The sequence below is a fragment of the Triturus cristatus genome, chromosome 1_2 (assembly GCF_964204655.1).
Source record: "Triturus cristatus chromosome 1_2, aTriCri1.1, whole genome shotgun sequence".
Taxonomy (NCBI): domain Eukaryota; kingdom Metazoa; phylum Chordata; class Amphibia; order Caudata; family Salamandridae; genus Triturus; species Triturus cristatus.
The window spans coordinates 1,092,071,065-1,092,095,176 of NC_140580.1; the positions used below are offsets into that span (position 1 = coordinate 1,092,071,065).

The window sequence follows — 24,112 nt, forward strand, 5'->3', positions numbered from 1 at the left end:
TTCATGTTCCAATCCTGAAGTCGCACAGGAAGTATCTCCGTTTTACGGTTGGGTCGCAACACTACCAATTTGCGGTCCTCCCGTTTGGTCTTACTACCGCACCTCGAGTCTTCACAAAGGTGATGGCAGTGGTGGCTGCCCATCTCAGGAGGTCGGGGATTCCGGTTTTTCCCTACCTGAACGACTGGCTTCTGAAGGCAGAGTCCCCAGAGATGGTGCAGCATCATCTGCAGGTAACATCGCAGCTGTTGTTCGACTTGGGTTTTTCGATCAATGTGCCCAAATCTCACCTGGTGCCCTCTCAACGCAACCTGTTCATAGGGGCGGTACTGGACACTACTGTGTGTCGAGCATTCCCTCCTCCTCAAAGGATTCTCGACATTCAGGAGTTGGTCCCTTTATTCCACAGTGGAGCGGTTGTTCCAGTTCTGAAGGTCCTTCGCCTGCTCGGTCTGTTCGCTTCCTGCATTCTGTTGGTCAACCATGCACGCTGGCACATGAGGGCACTCCAGTGGTGCCTCCGCAAGCAGTGGTATCAGCACAACGGAGATCTCAGGGAGTCAATCAAGATCTCCAGAGAAGCTGCAGCGGATCTTTCATGGTGGAGCGTAGAGGGCAATCTGTCGCAAGGAAAGCCCTTCCATCTGCCTCCATCGGTGGCCGCAGTGATAACGGATACATCCACCCTAGGGTGGGGTGCTCATCTGGGGGACCTGGAGATCAAGGGTCTTTGGTCTCCAGAGGAAAGGTTGCTTCATATCAACCTTTTGGAATTGCGGGCGATTCGTTTGGCGCTCAAGGCCTTCCTCCCTTCCCTTCGCGGTCAGTCGATCCAAGTCCTGACAGACAACACGACCGCGATGTGGTATGTCAACAAACAGGGAGGAGTAGGGTCTCTTTGTCTGTGCAGAGAGGCCTTACGTCTATGGTCCTGGGCTCAGGACCGTCAGATTTGTCTGATGGCAAATCATCTGGCCGGGGTGCTGAACGTACGTGCGGACAGTCTCAGTCGGCAGTTCTCCGCCGATCACGAGTGGAGGCTCCATCCGGAGGTGGTTCGTCATGTCTTTCGGACGTGGGGGGTCACCTCGGGTGGACCTGTTTACCACCCGCGAGAACGCGCACTGCCCGTCATTCTGCAGTCTCCAATTTCCGATGCAGGGGGCGCTGGGGGACGCGTTTCAGTTGAGTTGGGGCTCACAACTCCTTCACGCGTTTCCTCCCATACCTTTGATTCCTCGGGTTCTGAGGAAGATTCGCCAAGACTGGGCCCAAGTCATTTTGGTCGCCCCGGATTGGCCAAGAAGGGTATGGTATACAGATCTTCTCCACCTATCCTTGTGCCCTCCGCTCCGTCTCCCTCTGAGGGCAGACCTCCTCTCGCAGTCGGAGGGGCAGGTTCTACACCCCCACCTCCAGAGCTTACACCTTCATGCCTGGAGATTGAACGGGGCAACCTGAGTTCATTCTCTCTCCCACCTGATGTGGTGGACGTTATTTTATCGGCCAGGCAACACTCCACCAAGTCCATTTACTCCTACAGGTGGTCGAAATTTGTAAAGTGGTGTGGAGAGAGATCCATTGATCCTTTAAAGGCCCGTCTGTCCAATGTGCTTCAGTTTGCTCTTTCCTTGGCTCAGCAGGGCTTTGCTGTGGCCACGGTCAAGGGCTACCTTTCGGCCTTATCGGCATTTCTGTGCCTCCCAGATCAACCTTCACTATTTAAATCTCCGGTTGTTCTGAGGTTCATCAAGGGCCTTACAAACATGTTTCCTCCTACTCCATTTGTAATGCCTCTGTGGGACCTTAATCTTGTTTTAACCTTTCTAATGGGGTCCCCTTTTGAGCCTCTTCATACTTGTCCTTTGAGGCTGTTATCGTTTAAGGTGTTTTTTCTTGTAGCCATAACCTCGGCAAGGAGGGTGAGTGAGCTTCAAGCTCTTAGTTCCAAACCTCCTTTTCTTACCTTACATGCTGAAAGGATGGTTCTCAGGACCAGGGCTGCTTTCCTGCCAAAGGTAGTCACTCCGTTTCATTTGGGGCAGTCCATTACTCTCCCTGTTTTCTACCCTCCTCCTCACCCTTCCAAAGAGGAGGAAAGACTCCATCGTTTGGACCCGAAGAGGGCTGTTAGTTTTTATCTGGATAGAACCAAGGACTTTCGCCTTGATGACCAGCTCTTTGTTGGCTACATTGGTTGTTCTAAGGGGAAGGCAGTGCACAAGCGCACGCTGTCAAGATGGATAATTCTGACCATCAAGATCTGCTACGCCCTGGCTGGTAAGACTCCTCCTGATGGCATTAGAGCGCATTCGACTAGAGCTAAAGCCTCTACATCTGCTTTGGCCCAGGGTGTTCCTGTGGCAGATATTTGTAAAGCCGCGACTTGGGCCTCCCTCCATATTTTCGCAAAGCATTATTGCTTGGACTCTGAGATGAGGAGGGAGGGCCACTTTGCGCGCTCTGTGTTACAGGACTTTCTGGTATAGGAAGGTGGACACCCTCCTCCGGGAGTGGGGACTGCTGTGGGAATCTATTCACAAGGTGAGGAATCCACTGGCAGATGTATCCATCAGAAGAACAAGTTACTTACCTTCGGTAACGCTTTTTCTGGTGGATACAGTATCTGCCTGTGGATTCCTCACTGACCCACCCGCCTCCCCGTTGTCCACCTTTGTATACCATGAAATAGGTCTTGTTGATATGTTTTTATGCTTTGTTGTGCAATTGTAGGAAATGCTTGTTTATTTAGCATTCTTTTCCTTTGTATGCTATGCATATGTGTTGGTGTGTTGTATACTGTGTATACTTTGAGTCTGTCGTTAGTCCACCTGTTCGCCTCGAAGGCACGGGGAAAAAATGGGTGGAACTGACGTCATCACGCCGACGTGGGCTTCTTATGGCTCCGGTGACGTCGATCGGAGTCGCGAGCGGAGCTGATGTATTATGACGTCGTATTGAAAAGAAAGAGTATGCAGTTCCTCAGTGAGAAGGGGGGAGTGTGAGTGCAGAGAAGAGACCGTAAGAAAGAGGAATACCTCTATTCGGAACTAGGGTCCTCACACACCCAGCAAGCTAGGTGTCATGCTTCATCATATGGACCTGCTCCTCGTCGGGCCGGCGCTGCAATGCCCGACGGGCACCCTAAAAGGGGCTCTTTGGCGGAGATCTTTAGTTCCTGGCCGTATGATGCAGTGTGTGTGAGAGGAACCTAGTAGTGTAGATGTGAGTGACGTGGCAATTCATCAGGGCTATCAACCTACCCTCGCGCCACGCGACCCGGGAGTATTCCCGGGTCGCGTGGCGCGAGGGTAGGTTGATAGCCCATTCCGGCAACAACCTTCAAGACACCAGAATCTTGGTGTCACGGTGGCGCCACGGCCACGGATAGGAGCAGGGTATCACACCACAATAGGTTCCCCTAGGCATATGGCGAGATCGTTCTCCATATAACAGGTGGCAGGTAACAATTGTACTTACCACATTGTGTAGATCATAGACAGCTTAAATAGGTCCTGATGAATTGCCACAGATCAATAGGACCACCGGGCAAGAAACATGTCGACCAGCACAGAGGAGCTTAGCCAAGCTGAATCATAATATCAGCTAGCTGCCACTCTGTTTTCATTTTTAGTCAGGTGGAGAGCCACCCTTAATAAAATTATATTTCTGGACTCTCCAACTTGTTTTAACCCACATACCTGCACTCACATCTACACTACTAGGTTCCTCTCACACACACTGCATCATACGGCCAGGAACTAAAGATCTCCGCCAAAGAGCCCCTTTTAGGGTGCCCGTCGGGCATTGCAGCGCCGGCCCGACGAGGAGCAGGTCCATATGATGAAGCATGACACCTAGCTTGCTGGGTGTGTGAGGACCCTAGTTCCGAATAGAGGTATTCCTCTTTCTTACGGTCTCTTCTCTACACTCACACTCCCCCCTTCTCACTGAGGAACTGCATACTCTTTCTTTTCAATATGACTAACTGGGCATGTATGCTGGACCTTCTTAAATAAAAGCCCATCAGTCCCTCCTTTGTTAACATAGTATTATGACGTCGCCCACGTCGACGTGGAATGCTGGGGAAGAAAAGTTCCGTGGAATGCTGGCGCAGGGGATATTCACAAGGTGAGGAATCCACAGGCAGATACTGTATCCACCAGAAAAAGCGTTACCGAAGGTAAGTAACTTGTTTATGTGTCCTCATGGTGAACTAGTGAGATGGACACAGATTGAGGCAATATTGCAAAATGAAAATTCGAAATGTTGAGGTTTATGGACCATAAGCTCAGGCCAACAGAGTCACTTGAACTAAAAATGATTCAAGTATGACAACAAATGTAAATCTGTATAGAGAGACAAATGGTAGGGTGGAAAGCTGTTGCTTCACAGTTGCCTATTCTCACTCACTACCAATATAGATGCAATTTCAAGACCAAGATGGTGAATTGTTGACAGGGAACTATTCTTCGACATGGTTTTTATGTTTCCATTTAGCGCCTTATCCTATCCATTATGGATGTGGTCGAACCTTGTGCGATTAACAGCGCTTTGGTTGGATGAGCCATTCTATGATTCTTCCAAAAGAAACCTTACCAGGCATCCCAGAACTGCACCTCAGCTCAAATAAGCATCTATTTTTTCAGCCTAAAGATCCCTCCCCCAAGAAGGATCACTTTAGAGCCCAGTATTCGAAATCTCAGACATCACTAAGGCTTCAAAAGGTTTATTAAGCTTGTGAGAGACCCTCTTTCATCAAGTGTTGGAAGTATCTCTGCATCCTGTTCTTCCCCTTCACCTCGCCTACCTGAGTGCTTCTGGATTGATTAATTCGTTCTATAGAATTCTGCAGTATTAACATAAAGTGTTACTTTACCGTCAGCCACTTTGCCTTTAAGTCCCAATACAGCCATTTCTGTTTTCCCACAAACATCAAACAGCATTTGTGTATGCTGGTCAATTTCAAACATGTTGGTTTGTTATCAATGCTTCCAAATAATCCCTTTTTTTCTAACATATTTTCTTCTTTCCCCCTATTGAGGATCAGAAAAAAATGCATTTGCACATGAATGCAACATTTGGGTATCCTTGGCTACTCCGGGTGGAAAAACGCTGTTGAAATAAAAACAAAAATAGCCTTATCTCCCCCAGCTTGTGATCTCTTCTGGTTACATTATAGAAGACAATACATTTAAAATCTCTTTAGCTGATCCTCAGATTTGACTTTGAATATCACCCACTGTTTTGAGGTTACAGGCCTCAATGGTACAGCTCAGGCAGATATGGTAAAACCTTTTTCTAATATTCTATTAGTTATATTCTTTGTATTTCTGGGCTAGACTAGCCTGTGCAAACTTCACATCTTTGATTCCTTCCCACCAGAAAACAGTAGCGTTTGAACCTTAAGTAACCCTTTCTTTCCTATAACACCGAGAAACATTGTCATTGTGTTGTATACGCCCTCAAACCCTAAAAAAAATTGGTAAATAGATGTTCAAGGCATGTGTGCTGTAGATACAAATGCTTTGCATGCTCCTGCCATCTAGTGTTGGGCCCGGATGTTTTTCTTTGAAAAAGTTTTTCCCAGTGACAAGGTAAGGTGACTCCTCCTTTCGGTGATAGTGCACATGGGCATCTACTCCATTGTTAGATTGTTTTCTTTCCGCCATCAGGTTTGAACGTGTATTGTTGTGCTCCGGTTCAAAACCTTCTTTAAGGTTCCCCTCGGTGTGCAATACACTGACCCCTTGACAGTATTGTTATCGTAAGCGTTTCCCTATTCTCCGCATATCTAATCGATCGGCAAATTCTCCGTCTTCGGTTGAAAATATTGCGGGCCTAGTCACGTTGCTCCAGCCTTCTGCCGATGGAACGGACTCCGTTTAAATGTTGTCCTCGATGCCACTCCAAGTACCCTCGGACCGACCTACATAAAGTCGGTAACTTGTGTCTCTCACCGGAGTAGAAGGAAGAAGATTGTGAGGCTTGTCCGTCCTTCTGATCGAAAAAGACTCTACGGGATCGTCAGGCTCTAGGAAGAGAAATGCAGTGACAGAGCATCCAGTATACTGCGGAGGTCGAAGTGTCGGAAGAGGAAGAAGCATTCTCTCTCCTAGAGATCGAGTTGGAATCCAAAGATGTTCCACCGAGACAGGGTGTTGTTGTGAGTACTAAAGCCCCTTTACCCCACAAACTTTCTTCGACCAAACATAAGGCTTCGGCACCACCTCTGCCTTCGCATCCTGGTCGGCACCAAGACGATGTTTTCGATGCCCTGCCCTCGGGCCCGGCACTGAAACAACCAGTCAAGCCTACCGCCTCGGGATCGAGTCGAGAAAAGTCGTCTTTGGAACCAAAACCTTCCAAAGCCCCTAGATCCGATCTTGGAACTTATGAAGGAGAAATTGGACCCTAAGCAGAAACAAATCTACATCAATCCAGATACTGGACATATTTTGGCAAATACACCTTCCAAAAAGAAAGTTAGTTCCGAGGACACTAGTTATAAAATTCCTCTGAAGAAAAAGAAGGACATGACTACAAGCCCTATTCATCCTAATCCGTAATCCCCTCCACCTCCACCATCTTCAACACTACCACAATTGCCAGGCTCAGATCCTCTACGCATTAGAGGATGTGGCCTAATGGGCTAGGACGGTCGAGCTCAAATCTGGGGAACCGGGTTCGAGTCTCGGCAATGACGCTCATCATCCTGTGATTCTGGGCAAATCCCTTAAGCTCCCCTGTGTCCTTGTGTAATGTAACTGGTGCTCATGTAAAGCGCTCTGATACCTTTGAGTCAAGTTTGAGCTATATAAAACTTTTGATGAAAAAAAAAAATACCGCCTCATGGGTCTCCTCATACACAGCCTGATATAGGAGATGATGATGATGATGATGACGACGATGATGACAAGAGTCATTTACCAACAGATCCATGGGATGACTATAATATTGATCCACCCATAGATAAAGATCCAGATTTATACCCTGCAAAGCCATCACCTCCAGATGATTATGTAGCTTATCAAGAGATAATTTCAGGAGCAGCAGCCTAACATGGGGTTACAATATACAAAGAGTATTTAGAAGAAGACTCTTTATTTGAAACTCTAGGGTCTACACATAGGACAAGTCAGAGTCTTCCTATGTTAAAGGGCATGATGAGACATGCTGATTAAATATTTAAGGACCCTGTTCGTGCCCTCATTCTAACACATAGGGTTGACAAAAAATACAAATCCCCCACCATCTGATCCCATTTGTATTAAGGGACAGTTGCCTTTAGACTCATTGGTAGTCTCTAATGCTCGTAAGAGAGCAAACTCACAGACCATTGCAGAGGCACCTTCCCCAGAAAACACATTGATAAATGCATTGGGTAAAAGGGTGGCTGATCAAGCCGATAACTAATGGCATATTGCCAACATGCAGGGCTTACTAGCTAGGTATGACAGGGCACACTGGGATGAGATGGAAGACCTACTTCATTACCTCCCAGAAGAGCACAAGAAGAAAGCACAGGAGTTAGTACAAGAAGGAAAACTCTAATCTAATTCCTCCATTAGATGTGCTTTTGATGTGGCTGACACTGCAGCAAGGGGAATTAACACCAGCATTCTCCTACTACGACATGCTTGGCTTAGAATTTCAGGTTTCAAACTTGAGGTTCAGCCGTTTATTTTAAATACTCCTTTTAATAAGCAACATCTATTTGGACCTCAAGTAGATGAAGCCCTAGAAAAAATGAAAAAGGACACCAATGTGGCGAAGTCCATGGGAGCGCTTCATTCCCCATCAAACAGAGGCTCCTTTCGCCACTCATTTTTATAGAGGAGGGTCAAAAAGTACGTCCTCAGACCCTAATGCTTCCTCCCACAAATCAAACACACAGTCCTTTCTCTCTAGAGGAGGATACAGAGGAAACAATTTCAAGGGTTGGGGTAAGATCATGCCAACGAATAACTCCCCTTCCCCCAATAAGCAGTGACTTGCCAACACCCCCCCCCTCCAATCATGTAACACCTGCCAGGGGAAGACTTCAACAATTTTTCCCCATTTGGCAGTCGAAAACCTCAGACAAATGGGTACTAGACATTATCCTACATGGTTATTGTCTGGTGCTCACCAGCAATCCTCCCAATATTTCACCCGCACTCACAAACTCTCATCAGAGCACCTACAGCTCCTCAAACAAGAGGTACAAGCTCTTTTAACTGAGGGAGACATAAGAACCAGTTCCATTACGGCACCAAGGTTCAGGAGTTTACTCTCTATACTTTCTAATCCCCAAAAAGGATGGCTCCTTAAGACCAATTTTGGACCTAAGAATGTTAAACTTGTACATACTGTCAGAACATTTCCATATGGTTACGCTTCAACAAGTGCTCCCACTTCTACAGCAAGGGGATTTTATGTCCACACTAGACTTAGAAGATGCATACTTTCACATTGCGGTTGACCGAGCACATCACAAATATCTCAGATTTGTGATAGCAGGAAAATACTATCAGTTCAAAGGACTCCCATTCTGGGTAAATACTGCTCCCAGAGTGTTCACAAAATGTCTAGCAGTAGTGGCAGCTCATCTCAGAAGACAACAAATTAATGTCTTTCCATCCCTAGACGATTGGCTCGTCCAAGCCAGCACACACCAAAAGTGTTTACAACACACTCCGACTATATTAGACCTAATCCAATTCGGTTTACGGTCAATACGCGAAAATCTCATCTTCAGCCTCTACAAATACAGTTCTATCCAGGTGCGGCTCTAAACACTTACACAGCTCTAGCCTCTCCCAATGCAGCCAGAATTCGAAATATCAACTACAAGAATGCTTAGCACGTTAGTGGAATCAGTCACAAGGCCAATTAACAGATCTAGGCCCAGATGACTGCTTTTTTAATAAAGCAGTTTTTTTTAAAATGCAGCCCATTTTCCTTTAAGGAAAACAAGCTGCATTTAAAAAAGAAAAAAATGAAACTTTACATTTTAATTATTTTAAGGGCAGGCAGTGCTCCCTGGGACCACTGTCTGCTCTTAAAAAGTATTTTCTCACATACTCACAAAGGGGAAGTAGGTGGTAAACTGCGAGTGTTTTGCGAGTTACCATGGCATGGTGACTCGCTATTAGGAGACGCCCTTTCCTAATAGCGAGAGTCGCAAATGCTATTTTGCAAGTGAGCGACTCACAAAATAGCATTTGTAAATGGGATCACCCTTTTTTGCAGTCGTAAACGGGAGGATCTCCGGTTTGCGGATGCAAAAAGGGTCGTACTTCTGGCCCTAAGTGTTGGTAGACAGCCGCACCCATCGTTCTCTGCAGTGGCGGAACACACAAAACTTATCAAACTTATCAAAAGGGCGGCCCTTCATCGACCCTGTTCCATAGATCTAACTAACAGCATACATATCTCTCACAGGTTGGGGTGCATCTTCACAATTTGACAATTCAGGGTCTGTGGGACAACACGCACATAAGTCTCCACATCAACTATCTAGAGCTTCTAGCTGTGTATCTAGCACTAAAACCTTTTTAGTCTCACCTCTAGGGAAAGTTGTCTTAGTCTGCTCGGACAATATGAAATCTATGTACAACAAGAATTGGCATAGCCAATAGGTCTCGTCTTTGGGACCTTATAAGTGTTTAGTTATCCAGCACAATATCCTTGGTGCAACAACAACTGTTGCATGTCTAAACACTTATAAGGTACCAAAGGCGAGACCTATTGGCTATGCCATTGCTTGTTAACAATGGATGTTGGGACAGGTATAATGCTGCAGTGCGCTTCTACTGCCTTTGCGTAGATGATAAAATCAATTTTGTGATTCGACTCCACAGTTCTTGCCTGCTCAAAATGAAGACTTGACTTTAAATCTCGTCTTTCCTCACTCGATTAATTGTGCGACCGTGGGCATTGAACTGTAATGCGTTTTCCAAAATAACTTAATTTGTCAAAAATTGTGAGCACTCTGGAAGAGCCCCACCCCTCAGAAGCGCTGTGGTTGCATTAATTGGCATTTAATCGCTTCAACCACAGAAGGGTGTCTGCAGGTGTGTGCAAAGGAGCGTGCAAAAGATTATACATTCCAGCAAACCACGCTCGCAGAAATACCACTGCCCGGAAAAGCACAGCATGGTTTTAAAAACACAGGTTATGAGATATAATAGACGTCTGCTTACTAAGTAACATTGGTAATTTATGATACGCAGTTTCACAAACTGACTACGTCGTGGTACTTCAGTAATGGGTGCCATGCATTTACCTGCGCGGCATGTACTGAGAATACGGGGTCTTGTGGTGCAGCTGTCACCTGTGGGAACAGGAGAACTGGATTTGATTAGTATATGGTGCCCAATCCTGGACAGCTGCCTATGCCTCTGTTATAAGGGCTGGAAGTGGAGGTGCGTAAAAAGGGAACAAACTGCGGTAAACCCTGGAACATCAGCTACAGCACTTAAAAAAGGGGCAAGTTTGGGGTTACCATATAAAACTAAAGTTAGATGTAATAGTAGGAGGTGCACGTGATGTCACGCCACGCAGCTCGCTTCATTGGGCTCAGATGGAAGGAAGACGAGTCGAACATGGGACGTACACATGTGCATTTTAGTGTATTCATAAAGCACTGATAAGCAGGAGAGATTGTTTTCAACAGGCGGTCAACAAACTGAAATAATTTACACACATATGTCCGCGGAAAATCGTGTTACAGAACACCTATAACTACAAACCTTGCAGGCAACTGCGAAGCGACTGCCACGCTGTAAGAAACTGGCTCTATATATACTGCACCAAAGTGAGCTACAGTGTGTATAGAGTCCAAGGGTCTCCAGAGGTTTGGCAGAGGTTAAAGTTAGATAGAACCTTACTCTCTAAAGTGGTAGCTTGGTCGAGTAGTAAGGCAGTATCAGAGGACAGTGTTAAGCATTTGATGTACACACTCAGTCAGCAAATTAAATCACACACTCAAGAACTGAACTTTAGGCCAATTGTTTTGTATAAAAAATATACTGTTGTTTTATTTCTAGAACCAAGCAAGCCTGGTGCAGGTAAGCATAAACAATACTTTTCAGTAGTAATTTACTTGTATGAACACAGTTCAAAATTGCAGTGTAATTTGTACTGGTATTGGTTACAGTTTTAAGTAAGCAGTTTGCAACACATTGCAGGTATAGTACATTAGAATGAACGGGCTTTTTAAGTAAAATGCAGTTAATTACTTTTCAGATTACTTTTACTAACACAGGGCTGGATCCTAGATTCAGCCCTGGGACATTTCCTGAAAACAGGTGAGTAAATGCGTTTTAGTTAGAGGTAGGATTTTTTAAGAATATTAATGCATATCAAAACTTTTTCACATAGAATCGCCAATGTCATCGTATGGGAGGAAATTCACTTAGCAGGTAAGTTATGTTAACGATACTTTTTCTTACTCAGTGCTAGATACCTAGATTCGGCATTGGGACATTTGCTGAAAACAGTTGAAAAAAAGCGTTTTGGTTATTCGGCTGATTTTTAAGGAGTATTTGTAGTTTTAGAAACTTTTTGGGAGAAAAAGTGTCAGTGTTATTCTATGAGGAAAAAGCGGTTATCGGTTTCCAGGTAGGTAATCGGTCTTTGGAGTTAGGGATCCAGGGTTAGACTCGGGGGTCTCCCAGGGTCAGTGATGCACTGTTGTTGCACCCCCAGTGGCACTAGGGCGGCCTGGTGCAGAGTGTTGAGGCCCAATGTTATCCTATGGAGGATAGGGGGACTCCGGTTGGTGGCTGCTGGCAAGCAGGCCACGGGGTTCTGGGAGCAAAGCTCCTAGGGTTAAGCTCAGAGCAAGTTGGGGACCAAGTTAGCACCAAAGGGGCACCCTCAGCGCCACTAGGGCGGCCGGGTGCAGGGTGCTGGTTTGTGGTCAGGTGCCCTGCTGATTTCAATGGAGATTCTCCAGGACAAAGAAACACTGCAGGCTCAGGGACGAGGATCTTCCAGGAGTGACTACCACTTCGAGGGGTAAGTAGGGATGTTGAGGGTTGGTTAGGCACCGCTGGGTTGAGCACACAAGGCCATGGGGCGTCGGTGCAGGGGTGCCCTTGAACGTCGGATTTTCTGACCCGCTCTGGTCGCGGTAGGGGGGGTCCTCTGGTTGGAGGCTGCAGGCGTCGTCAGGTGGCTTGAGGCAGGTCAGGGGTCGCCGGATCTCGGGTCAGGATCGCTGGGGGGGACCTCCTCGTGGTGTTTTTCCACTCGAGCTCGGGCTGGGTTCGGCGGGTGCAGAGTGGGCTGGATTTGGGGGTCCTGGATAGCACCAGAAGCTGCAGTTCAAACACGTCCGGTGTTCACGGGAGAAACAGCTTGGAAAGTGAAGGCAGGCAGGCAGGTCCTCTGTTTTTTTTTAGGTTGCTGTTCGCTGGACACGCTGGGGTTTTGCAGGAGCAGGTTCGAGGGGAGACAGGCCTGTAGGGCCGGGGCCAAGTCAGTGGGCGTCATCCTCTAGTTAGCTCTGCACGGCTTCTCATCCTTCTTCTTATCTTCTTTTTCTTGTGGTTGCTGGATCTGGGGAGGGAAGGTTCAGGGGGCCCCTAAATACAAAATCTAGGGGAGTTACAGGTAGGTAAAGGGCAGGGACCAATGGGTCCCTTCCCTGGGGTGGGTGCACCCCCTATTCTGCCACTCTCCAGTGGGAGGGGGCGGGAGCCTGTCCCTGGTTGGCTGGGTCCCCCCATCCTCAAGATGGCGGGGACTCGAGATTGTGCTTCACCTCTCCTTCCCCACCTTATTGGTGTTGTTGGCAGAGGTGGGCACACCTCTCTTCCTCACTTGTTTTTCCCGCCGGTTCTCCCACCCAAACAGGGGGGTAGAACCAGTGGGGACCAGTTGCTGAAAGCAGCATGTGGTCTTGAGAGGCTCACAAAGGCGGCAGGCCTTTGAAGCTTCTCCTTCGTGAACCCTGCCCATCCTGGGGGAGGAGGCCTGGCACCTCGTCCCAGGATGTGCATTGTTTCAGGCCCCAAGAGCAGCAGGCTCTCGACCCAGGGGTCCAGAAACATGTCTGGTGGTGGCAGTCTGCGCAGCCACTCAGTCAGGTCACTGGTAGTTGGTTGAGTTTCAGGGGGAAGAGGTGTGGCGCCGCGGCCAGGGCGACTGACTCCGGAATCTGGGGATCACGGTTCGATCGCCGCCTGCAGATTAGCCCAGCACCATGTGACTCTGGGCAATAGCTTGCTTAATCTTCCCGACGGCCCCCAGTGCCTAGAGACCCTTATGGGTGATTGTTCGCGCTTTACAAATGTGGATTATTATTATTATTATTATAAAATGCCCTCTGTCGTGCATTTTACATTAAATCCCACCCTGGCATCAGTGCGGGTTTAATGTGCTGAGAAGTTTGATACCATACTTCTCAGTCTTCAGTGTAGCCATCATGTTGCTGTGGAGTTCGTAATGACAAACTCCCAGCACCATATACTCTTAATGGCAACACTGCACTTACAGGGCCCAGTAATGGACCTAGGCACTGTAGGGGTACAGGGTTCAAGCACCTGTACCCTTACCGTTGGCATAGGGCACCAATCTATAGGGGTGACTGATGTATGCCAAGGCAGTGGTTTGTGGGCATGGCACACAGGGATATATGCCATGTTGACTCTTTGTTTGGTTCTGCACCAAGACACGCAGCCTGCAAAGGCAGTTTGTGTGTGTCAGAGTACAGGGCCTCCAAGGGTGGCACAATAAATGCTGCAGCCCTTAGTGGCCTTCTCTGGTCACAGTGCCCTGGGTTCCTTTGGTACCATTTACCAGGAGCTGACATGTGGCCAGAGATGCCAATTGGGTTTAGGCTTCATTGCAGTTTTAGGGAAGGAACACAGGCCCTGGTTACCTGATTGGCAGGAGCCCAGGGCACACTCAGTCAAAGCACATCCGCAATTCAGCAAAAACTGGGGGCATACCATGTTGGAAAGAGGGCTCTTTTTCACTCACGCGCAGGATAAATGATATCCTAGCTGAAATAATGGCTGACCGCAAAAGCACGGGCATTGTAGCTACGGGTGACAGAGGAGGATACCTGAATGGTAGGGGAGACGCGTGTAGGCTGCAGCAGTAGGGACGTCAGGGGGAGAGAGAGGCGGAGGGGTGCATGGTTGGGGAAACGGAGAAATAAGTCAGGTGCCAGGAGGAGGGAGTGATTTAGGACGAGGAAGAGGTTGCGAGAAAGAGTGGGAGCAGGAGGTGAGCCCGCGAGTGGTGCGCGTGCCCTTGGGAGAGCAGTCTTCACATTTCAAGCACTGCACTCGTACTTGTGGCGCACTGCTGCTCGCTCCCGCAAGGTGGATGCCGCCACAAGCACAAGTTCAGTGCTTGAAAAGTGAAGACCGATGGCTAAAGGCCCTCCTAGAGCAGCGCCTGCGAGACCTGAAAACGCGGGTGGGGGGACTCCAACTATCACGCCTCTCTCAGATCATTTGGCGTTGGGCAATACATCACAAAATTCATCTTCTGGCAGAGCACCTCCCAGGAGTGAACAATCAAATTGCCGATCTCCTCAGCAGGATTCGTCAACAAATACACAAGTGTTAACTTTATCCTCGGTTTCTCCTTCCATACTTTCAAAAATGGGGATTCCCACAAATCGATCTGTTTGACACAGTGGACAAATCAAAATGCCAAACTTCGCCTCCAGCTTCCCACACCCTCTATCTAAAGGCAATGGCCTATGGATGAATTGGTCAGGAATATTTGCCTACACTTTTCCGCTTCACCCTCTCTTTCCTTTTCTGGTTCGCAAGCCCTGGCAGACATCACTCACACTGATTTTAGTAGCTCCCACATGATCCCGTCAACCATGGTTCAATGGTTCCACATCAAAAACTGCTTTTCAATTCCAGCCTTGTCACTCAGAACCATGGAGAAATCAGACACCCAAGGAGCTCAATCTAGCGATTTGGCTCCTGAAGTAATAGAGTTTGGATATTTAAATTTGCTGCCAGATTGTATGACTATTCTTAAAGAGGTAAGAAAGCCTACCACCAGTTCATGTTATGCGGCAAAATGGAAAAGATTTGTTGTATATTGTAACAACAACAATATTGATCCGCTAGATGCCTCTATCCAAGATATTATTTGTTACCTGTTGCATCTACAGCGAGCTGGTCTAGCTTACACATCTATTCGATTGCACCATGCAGCAGTAGCCGCATATTTGCAAAACAGACAACATTTGTCTTTCTTCAAATTTCCAGTAATTAAAGCCTTACAGAAGGCCCTAAGAGAGTAATAACACAATGAGGGTTCATGAGTTCACCTTTTGAGCCCTTACACAATTGTCCATTACAATTTCTTTCATGGAAGGTTGCCTTCCTCATTACTATCACTTCATTAAGGAGAGTTGGTGAGCTACAAATATTAACCTTAGAAGAACCCTTCTTTCAGCTTCATAAAGATTGAGTAGTTCTTCACACCAACCCAAAATTCCTTCCAAAAGTAGTTTCTGCTTTTCATATTTATCAATCAGTTGAGCTACCTATGTTCTTTCCTCAACCTGATTCAGTAGCAGAAAGAGCGCTTCACAAACTCAGAAGAAGAGCATTACTGTACTATATTGAAAGGACAAAAGATTTTCATAAGACAACGCAACTGTTGCATTTGCTATACCTCACAAAGGCAATCCTATCTCTCAATCTGGTATTTCAAGATGGATTGTTAAATGCATTCAAACTTGCAATGCTAAAGCTAAAAGAACTTTATCTATACCGCCTAGAGCACATTCCACTCGTAAAATACGAGCATCTATAGCTTTTTTAGGTAACTTTCCTATTGCTGAAATTTGTTTAGCAGCAACATGGTCCACACCACACACATTTACCAAACACTATTGTTTGGATGTGTTAGCATGTTTGCAAGCCAGTGCAGGGAAAACAGTGCTAAAGACACTTTTTCAATCCACTGCAACATCTACCGTTTAGCCACTGCTTTCGGAGAATACTTATATAAAGTCTATACAAAGCATGTGTCTCTACAGCACACATGCCTTGAACGGATTATGTTACTTACCCAGTAAGCATCTGTTGTTGGCATTTGGAGCTGTAGATTCACATGCGCCCTCCCACCTCTCCGGGGACCTGTAGTTGTTGCAGTTCTCATTATTTACATTACATGCACATGTACATCTCTGTACTACACTCACTAATCTATATTTTTTTTAATTATGGGGAAGTGATTATAAATCTCCAAACTTACCTAAAACATCTGGAAGATTCACTAAATTCTATGTTTTCTAAGATTTGAGATTGATTTAAAGTGTATTATTTGTGATGTCAAAAAAATTGTGTGGGAAATTAATTCCTATTGTGTCCTTCTTCCGAGGCAACAGACACCATGACAATTGAGATTATTTTCGATAAACACTTGATGCCTCCTTTTTAAATGCAAGTTTTTTGCTGTACTCTAAAATCACAGCTAGTATTTTAACATATAGTTTAGGGGAAGTAACAACTAACTGTTTACTACTTTGTTGGTGTGCATTAGAATTTGTATAATTTGTAATAAAATTTCAAGCTTTAGACAGCGATGCACTGTTGTCATTTAATTGAAATTCCCAGTATTGACTTTTTAATATCATTCATATATGTATGCTAAGAACTTGTATTTAAGTTAGCGTAAAACTACAGCTGAAAGTTCTTATTGGATATTCAAGGACCACAAATCTTAACTTTTACTGACATTATTATGCACTGCGAACTCTGCTTATAATTCTACCGTTTTACTGACCTTATTAAGCACTAAGAACTCTGCTTATAATTCTATCGTCCTGATGTTTATCTGTACTCAGGAGAATGAACTTTGTAGACTGGAAGACATTGTGGAACACCTGAGATCTCAAAAACGTGAAGAGAAATGGCCACGCTTCGCAAAACATCAAAATCATTACGAAACGGAGGAGTTGCATCAAAAAATTGACGACCTTTTGTATCAAAAGGAACAGCTTGAATTTAAAGTTGAGGAGCTACGCAGAACTGTCAGAAAACATAGCAAACACAAGTAAGAGCTTTGGCTAGTTGCTAAAATGGTGGTACTGCATGTGCGGTAAACTGCAGGTTTACCACCTGTGCTGAATATTACTGTAAAGAATATTTTGTTTCAATCTTTAGAAAGAAAGTACTTTACAGAGCTTTTCTGTTAGGGTATGATGTCAGATTTAAAAAAATACTCCCTGACCCGAAAATATCTTTCCTGTTCATGATCTACATGAAACTGTCTTTTTTTTTTGTTTTTTTAGGTCTCACCTAGGCAGCACTTGCTCCTTCTCTTCGAGACATGCTGTATTCAGGATATGGGCATAAAGCTCCGCCTACTTTCTGCCCATCTTTCGAATTGCCTCTTGTCACTGTCCTTAGTAATGGTGGCTTTTCATTGATCAATAGGCTTAGTAGTCCCTCCTGAGTACCGCCTTTTCTATTCTTGTAACCTTCAATGAGGACACCCCCTGTTACATGTGTTGCTACGTTTTAATTGTAGCCTCGAGCACTATTTACCTGAATGCCTTTCTCCTGCCTGCTACTGCAGGCAAGACACGGTCTCCCGCAGCGTTTTTATTTTTACTTAACTAGCGCGGCAAGCCTCTGCTGAAATAATGGTGGCTACGCCTTTCTCTTTTTTAAATATCAATCACGAAGCGGCTGCATGCCTATTTTTTTCAGTTTATTTACTTTCTCTTACAATGGCGGCACCCAAGCTTTAGCTTCAAACATCTTAAGCTAAAGTGCTGGGGTCGGGATTGCTTCATGGCCTCACCCGTTGTGTCCAACTTCCATCTCCTGGTTGCATCTCTCCACCATGCCTTGATGGTTATGGAACGGCTGCCATTTTGCTACTGTCCTCGCTGCCACGCAAAGTACCCTTGCACTGACCCCCATCAATTCAGTAAATTGTGTCTTTCACCTCAACACAACTAGGGGGCCTGTGACGCCTGTTGCTCCTTTCACTCAAAAAAGACCGTCGGCCAATTTGTCTCGAGATATCCCTTAGGAGTGAAGATGACATCCTGGACCTATTCGGTACCAAGGACATTGAGGGGGAGCACCAGCCACAGCTATCGGCCACAGACGAAGACGCATCCTCTCCCAACGACAGCTCTGGCATCGATCTGGAGGTCATGGATCTTCCACCAGCTCAGCAAGCCGTGAGTACGGTACCCCTTCCCTTGACACTATTAGCAAATCCGGTGACCCCCTTACCAAGGATCATCCAGTCACTCTGGAGCATCAGAAACAGGCTGCTGGGCAACCACTACCTTCACGTCATGGTCAGCACCGACCACCACCTTTGTATGTAACACTCGACTTTAGCTCTGGGCCAAAGAAACTATTGAGGCCGCCTGCTTCAGCACTGACCGCTCCTGCCTTGGCTGATACCCTCTGCTGTGAAAATAGAATTCGGCTAGCAAGGGCGACTCGGGTGCTTTAAAAACCAGTCCTCCATAAACTGCAAGAGGAGATTGACGTTCAACAGAGACATTTGGTCATTCATTCCCATGTCCGGTCCAAAGAAAACATGGAGGCGGCCTGCTTCAGCACAGACGGCTCCGCCCTCAGCTGATACCCTCTGCTGTAAAAATAGAAATCAGCTAGCAAGGCCGACCAGGTCTCGGGTGCTCTTGAACCAGTCCTCCATAAACTGCAAGAGGAGATTGATGTTCAACAAGAGACATTTGGTCATTCATTCCCAGGTCCGCTCCGTACAAGTCGCACAAAAAAAGCGGAAAGACTACTAATCCTTTGCCTTTCACACACTCTTCGCCTCACCCTGTTCAGCCTGCTTCTCCAGGAGATCCCCTTTTACTTACACCTCGGGGTCACCTCTCTCTGACACATGGGGTCGTGGCAGAGGTAAGACACATTTGATACTCCTCCTTCACAGGGTGACCTCTGGGACCTCTATAATGCAGACCACCACTGGACAAAGACCCCGAATTGCACTCTGCCCATCCCTTCACTCCGGACGACTCTACATCCTACCAAGAACGTATTGGTAGGACTGCCTCCTTCCATAAGGTGGATATCCACACTAAGCCTTTATAGGAGGACTTCCTCTTTGAAACCCTCTCCTCCACCCACAGTTCCACCCAATACCTCCCCATGCTCAAGTGCATGTTACGCCATACCCCTGTCATTTTTCAGGACTCCGTTCATGCTTGGGCTTTTACACCCAGGGTGGACAAGAAGTATATCATCCCCTGCTGACCCCATTTATATTAGTTACCAGCTCCCACCTTACTCCCTGGTTGTTACTACAGCCCGAAAGAGGGCCAATTCAAGGCTTCTGGGGATGCCCCTTCCCCAGATAAAGATAGCAAACGCACAGACGCTGGAGTTAAAAGCATGTCCGCGCAATTGGCCAACCCTTGGCGTATTACTAATTCTGTTGGGCCTCTCTCGATGTATGATTGCACCCACTGGGATTAAATGGGGGAGCTCTTCCCAAGATCTCCCAGAGGACCAGAGGAAAAGGGTCTATGAGGGGAAACATATATCCATCAATACTATCCACTGCTCATTAGATGCAGCAGACACTACTGCCAGAGGAATTAACTTAATTGTCCTCTTGTGCAGAAATATCTGTCTCCATATCTCCGGCTTAAAGCCGGAGTCCTAGCAGAACCTGCTTAGCATGCCGTTTGGTCAGCATCGATTCGGATCCTCCTCCACTCCTGCTCCCTTCAGTTCCTCTCTTGGAAGATGGTTTTTCTGGTAACCATCACTTCACTCAAGCGTGTCAGCGAGCTACAGGCACTAATCTGAGAAGAACCCTTCTTGCAAGTATTTAGGGATAGGGTTGTCATCTGCACTAACCCCAAATTCCTTCCCAAGGTGGTCTCCCATTTCCATATTACTACATTGCACTCACTGACTCAGTTGCGAAACAGGCTCTCCATACGTTGGATGGGAATCAAGCCCTCGTGTACTACATTGATAGAACTGAATTATTTAGGAACACACAAAAACTATTTTTGCTTCTCCAAACCCCATAAAGGAAAAGCTCTGTCCAAATCGGGCATTACCAGATGGATCGTAAGACGCATCCAAACATGCGATATGTTAAAGCTAAGAGGACTTTGCCAATTCCTCCAAGAGCCCACTCCACTATGAAAAAAGAAGGAGCCTTTATGGCCTTCCTGGGGAACATTCCAATAGCTGACATATGCAAAGTAGCTACCTGGTCCACATCACACACTTTGACAAAACATTACTTCTTGGATGTGCTAGTTCGCTAACAAGACCGTGTTGCTAGGCGGTACTCCTTATGCTCTTTCAATATACTGCAGTACCCACAACCTAGCAACCGCTTTTGAAATAACTGCTTTACAGTCTATGCACAGCATGTTTCTCTACAGCCACACATGCCTTGAACGGAAAACGTTACTTACTATGTAAATCTCTGTTCGTGTCATGTACTGCTGTGGATTCACATGCGCCCATCCTCCTACCTGGACGCCTTTGGCCATTGCAGTGTCACTTGCTATCTCTTTCCCCTCTTTTGCAAGCACATATCTCAATACTTCACTTAATATTGTATCCTCATCCGCCATGCAGAAAAACAATCTTACAATGGAGTCCAAGACCATGCGCATTACAAGCAAGAGGAGGAGTCACTGTACCTTGTGACTCCAAAGACTTCTTCAAAGAAATACAACTTGCACACATCCGGACCCAACTCTAGATGGCAGGAGTATGCATGGCATTTGAATCTAAAGCACTATATGCCACAAACGGATTCTTACAGGGTGATTGGTGTATTTCTGTGTTTTTGTTTTTAGTTCAAAACGTTGTCACTGAGAAATTCACCTAACAATAACGCTACTTTAACCTTTGTTTTTTAGTCAATTTCTGAGGTTTCTTTTAAATAGAAAACGCACATTTTTATTACACCTAACTATAACGTTACAGTGAATTTCTAGGGTTTTTTAAATGTAAAGTAATGATCATCATACATAAAAGCAACCCCCTGCCACGCAAGCCCTCTGGCGGGGAGTTGGCTGCAGGTCCTGCAGCCAATATCCCCCATACTGCCAACTGTGTGTGCATTGGAGGGCTGACCATATAGCCTGGTCTTTGAGTCCCCATCCCACAGGGCCACTCATTAAAATTAAGGGAAGGTAGGCATGCAGCCCACCTCCCAAGCCAATTTTGGCTCGGGACCCCAGCCCCATTTTGAAGGGTGAGGGGAGAAAGTGGTCCGTCTCCCTGGGCCGATTTCAGCCTCTGGATCCCATCGCCCAGCACTTTATTAAATGGGGAGGAGGTTTCCCCGGCCTCCCACCCTGAGCCGATTTAGGCCCTGCGGACCTCAAGTCCCGGAACCCGGCACTATATTGAAGAGGATGGGGACACGGCCCCCTCCCTGGGCCAATTTCAGCCCCTATTCCCCAGATCCAGGCATTATATGAAAGGGGGAGAAGGGCACATGGCTCCTCTTGGCTCGGTGACCCCATCCCTCTGGTACCAGTACTTGTTTAAAAGGGGAGGGGGGCCCCATGCCGCCCCACTTTTTATTGTTTTTTTTTTTTTTGTTTTACAAAAAAATGCCCCTGTGACCTAGCCCACCCGGGGGCTGTTTTGTTTTTGGTTTTTTTTAGATTTTATGCGAGATTTGCAGATCAGAGCGCGATTGCCACTGAAATATTTTTTGCCCAGCAACAGTTGCTATGGGGTTTGGGTGTTCCCACCCTGCCCACTTTTCTTTTGTTTTAAAACATTTTGGGGGAACTCGGCTGAAGTTGAGTCCCAAAAATGCTACAAACACTTCCAGGTTGAAATGGTGGCAGCCAATCAGATTTCAACATGGTGACTGTCTGATCCAATGATTCACAGTCCTAGATATTCACATTTTTAATTTGTTTAATATCTCTAAAACTATGAAAGGATTTACGCCAGCCAACAACAAGGCCTCTTTCTGAACCAAGGGCAGGCATTCTGCCAAATTTGGCATACGTTCAGCAGTTTTTGCGTTATCGCTGTTCAGTTTTCGTATTGGAATTAACATTGGGGAAAAAGCTTTTTGGGACGCCCCCTTTTTCTCAGCCTCTGCTTAATGTGTCACCAGGAATCTTTCAAGACAGCAGCTAAAATGAGCATAGGATTAGTTTTGAACGTTTTGTGAATATTCGTCAAATAGCACCAAAGATATTAGCAAAACAAAAGAACAGTCTTCCTATGGAAACTAGGTCCTAACCATACCTACCGGAGACCGCCAGTATGATCTTTCGTGCCGGTTGATGAATCTTAACGTATTTTTCGAAACAAAATTGCCCCGATGATTATTCTTGTGCATGGAAAGTTTCAGGGTGATCCGTCAAGCGGGGGGCAAGAAAAGGGGAGGGTAAAAAAAAGTGATTACCGCCAGTAGATTATATATATATATATATATATCTCCAACAAAACAGGAACCCATTTGAAGAGACACGCCACACGAAGGTAGAATTCAGGTCACTTTAATTCATTGACAGTCTGCCAGCAGGAAACATCAAGGAACAGCATAGCTCGGTATACGCCAGACGCGTTTCAGGTAACAACCTTTCTTCAGTGGCGGTAAGTTTACACGAAGTCTAGAAGCGCTGCCAGGAGTGCACAATTTATCTTCCAGCACCTGTCCTTGTGGGCGTGGCCATCTCATGGCCTTATGGGTGATGTAGTGCAATCCTAGTAAACCCAAGTGGGTGCATGGCTTAGAGTCTCTAAATAAAACTTGTAAATCTTGCAAAAGTCCAAGACGGAGCCTGCCCCGCTTTGTGACTGCCAAATGGAGCTTCGAGCTGGCTCCCCCCCGTAAGGTCGCCAGTTCACCTTCGTTCCAAAATGCTGCAGCACCAGCGTGGTACCGCTGCTGATCCGCCAACAGCGGTGGGCTTCTCTTCGCGACCGCCTTTACATCCAACAAAACAGGAACCCATTTGAAGAGACACGCCACACGAAGGTAGAATTCAGCTCACTTTAATTCATTGACAGTCTGCCAGCAGGAAACATCAAGGAACAGCATAGCTCGGTATACGCCAGACGCATTTCAGGTAACAACCTTTCTTCAGTGGCGGTAAGTTTACACGAAGACTAGAAGCGCTGCCAGGAGTGCACAATTTATCTTCCAGCACCTGTCCGTGTGGGCGTGGCCATCTCAAGGCCTTATGGGTGATGTAGTGCAATCCTAGTTAACCCAAGTGGGTGCATGGCTTAGAGTCTCTAAATAAAACTTGTATAATCTTGCAAAAGTCCAAGACGGAGCCTGCCCCGCTTTGTGACTGCCAAATGGAGCTTCGAGCTGGCTCCCCCCCTGTAAGGGCGCCAGTTCACCTTCGTTCCAAAATGCTGCAGCACCAGCGTGGTGCCGCTGCTGATCCGCCAACAGCGGTGGGCTTCTCTTCGCGACCGAGTTGCGGCCGCCTTTACATCCAACAAAACAGGAACCCATTTGAAGAGACACGCCACATGAAGGTAGAATTCAGCTCACTTTAATTCATTGACAGTCTGCCAGCAGGAAACATCAAGGAACAGCATAGCTCGGTATACGCCAGACGCGTTTCAGGTAACAACCTTTCTTCAGAGGCGGTAAGTTTACACGAAGACTAGAAGCGCTGCCAGGAGTGCACGATTTATCTTCCAGCACCTGTCCTTGTGGGCGTGGCCATCTCATGGCCTTATGGGTGATGTAGTGCAATCCTAGTTAACCCAAGTGGGTGCATAGCTTAGAGTCTCTAAATAAAACTTGTAAATCTTGCAAAAGTCCAAGACAGAGCCTGCCCCGCTTTGTGACTGCCAAATGGAGCTTCGAGCTGGCTCCCCCCCGTAAGGGCGCCAGTTCACCTTCGTTCCAAAATGCTGCAGCACCAGCGTGGTGCCGCTGCTGATTCGCCAACAGCGTTGGGCTTCTCTTCGCGACCGAGTTGCGGCCGCCTTTACATCCAACAAAACAGGAACCCATTTGAAGAGACACGCCACACGAAGGTAGAATTCAGCTCACTTTAATTCATTGACAGTCTGCCAGCAGGAAACATCAAGGAACAGCATAGCTCGGTATACGCCAGACGCGTTTCAGGTAACAACCTTTCTTCAGTGGCGGTAAGTTTACACGA

At 46.6% G+C, this 24,112-nt stretch overlaps 1 protein-coding gene across 1 annotated transcript in view; it reads left to right on the forward strand.

Annotated features, from left to right (window-relative positions):
- CNTRL (centriolin) overlaps positions 1–24,112 on the forward strand; it is a 1,084,252-nt gene that overhangs the window by 615,012 nt on the left and 445,128 nt on the right. The window contains exon 25 of the mRNA XM_085613596.1: positions 16,823–17,031. Within this exon, the coding sequence (XP_085469722.1) occupies positions 16,823–17,031 (209 nt within the window). The remainder of the gene's footprint in view (positions 1–16,822; positions 17,032–24,112) is intronic.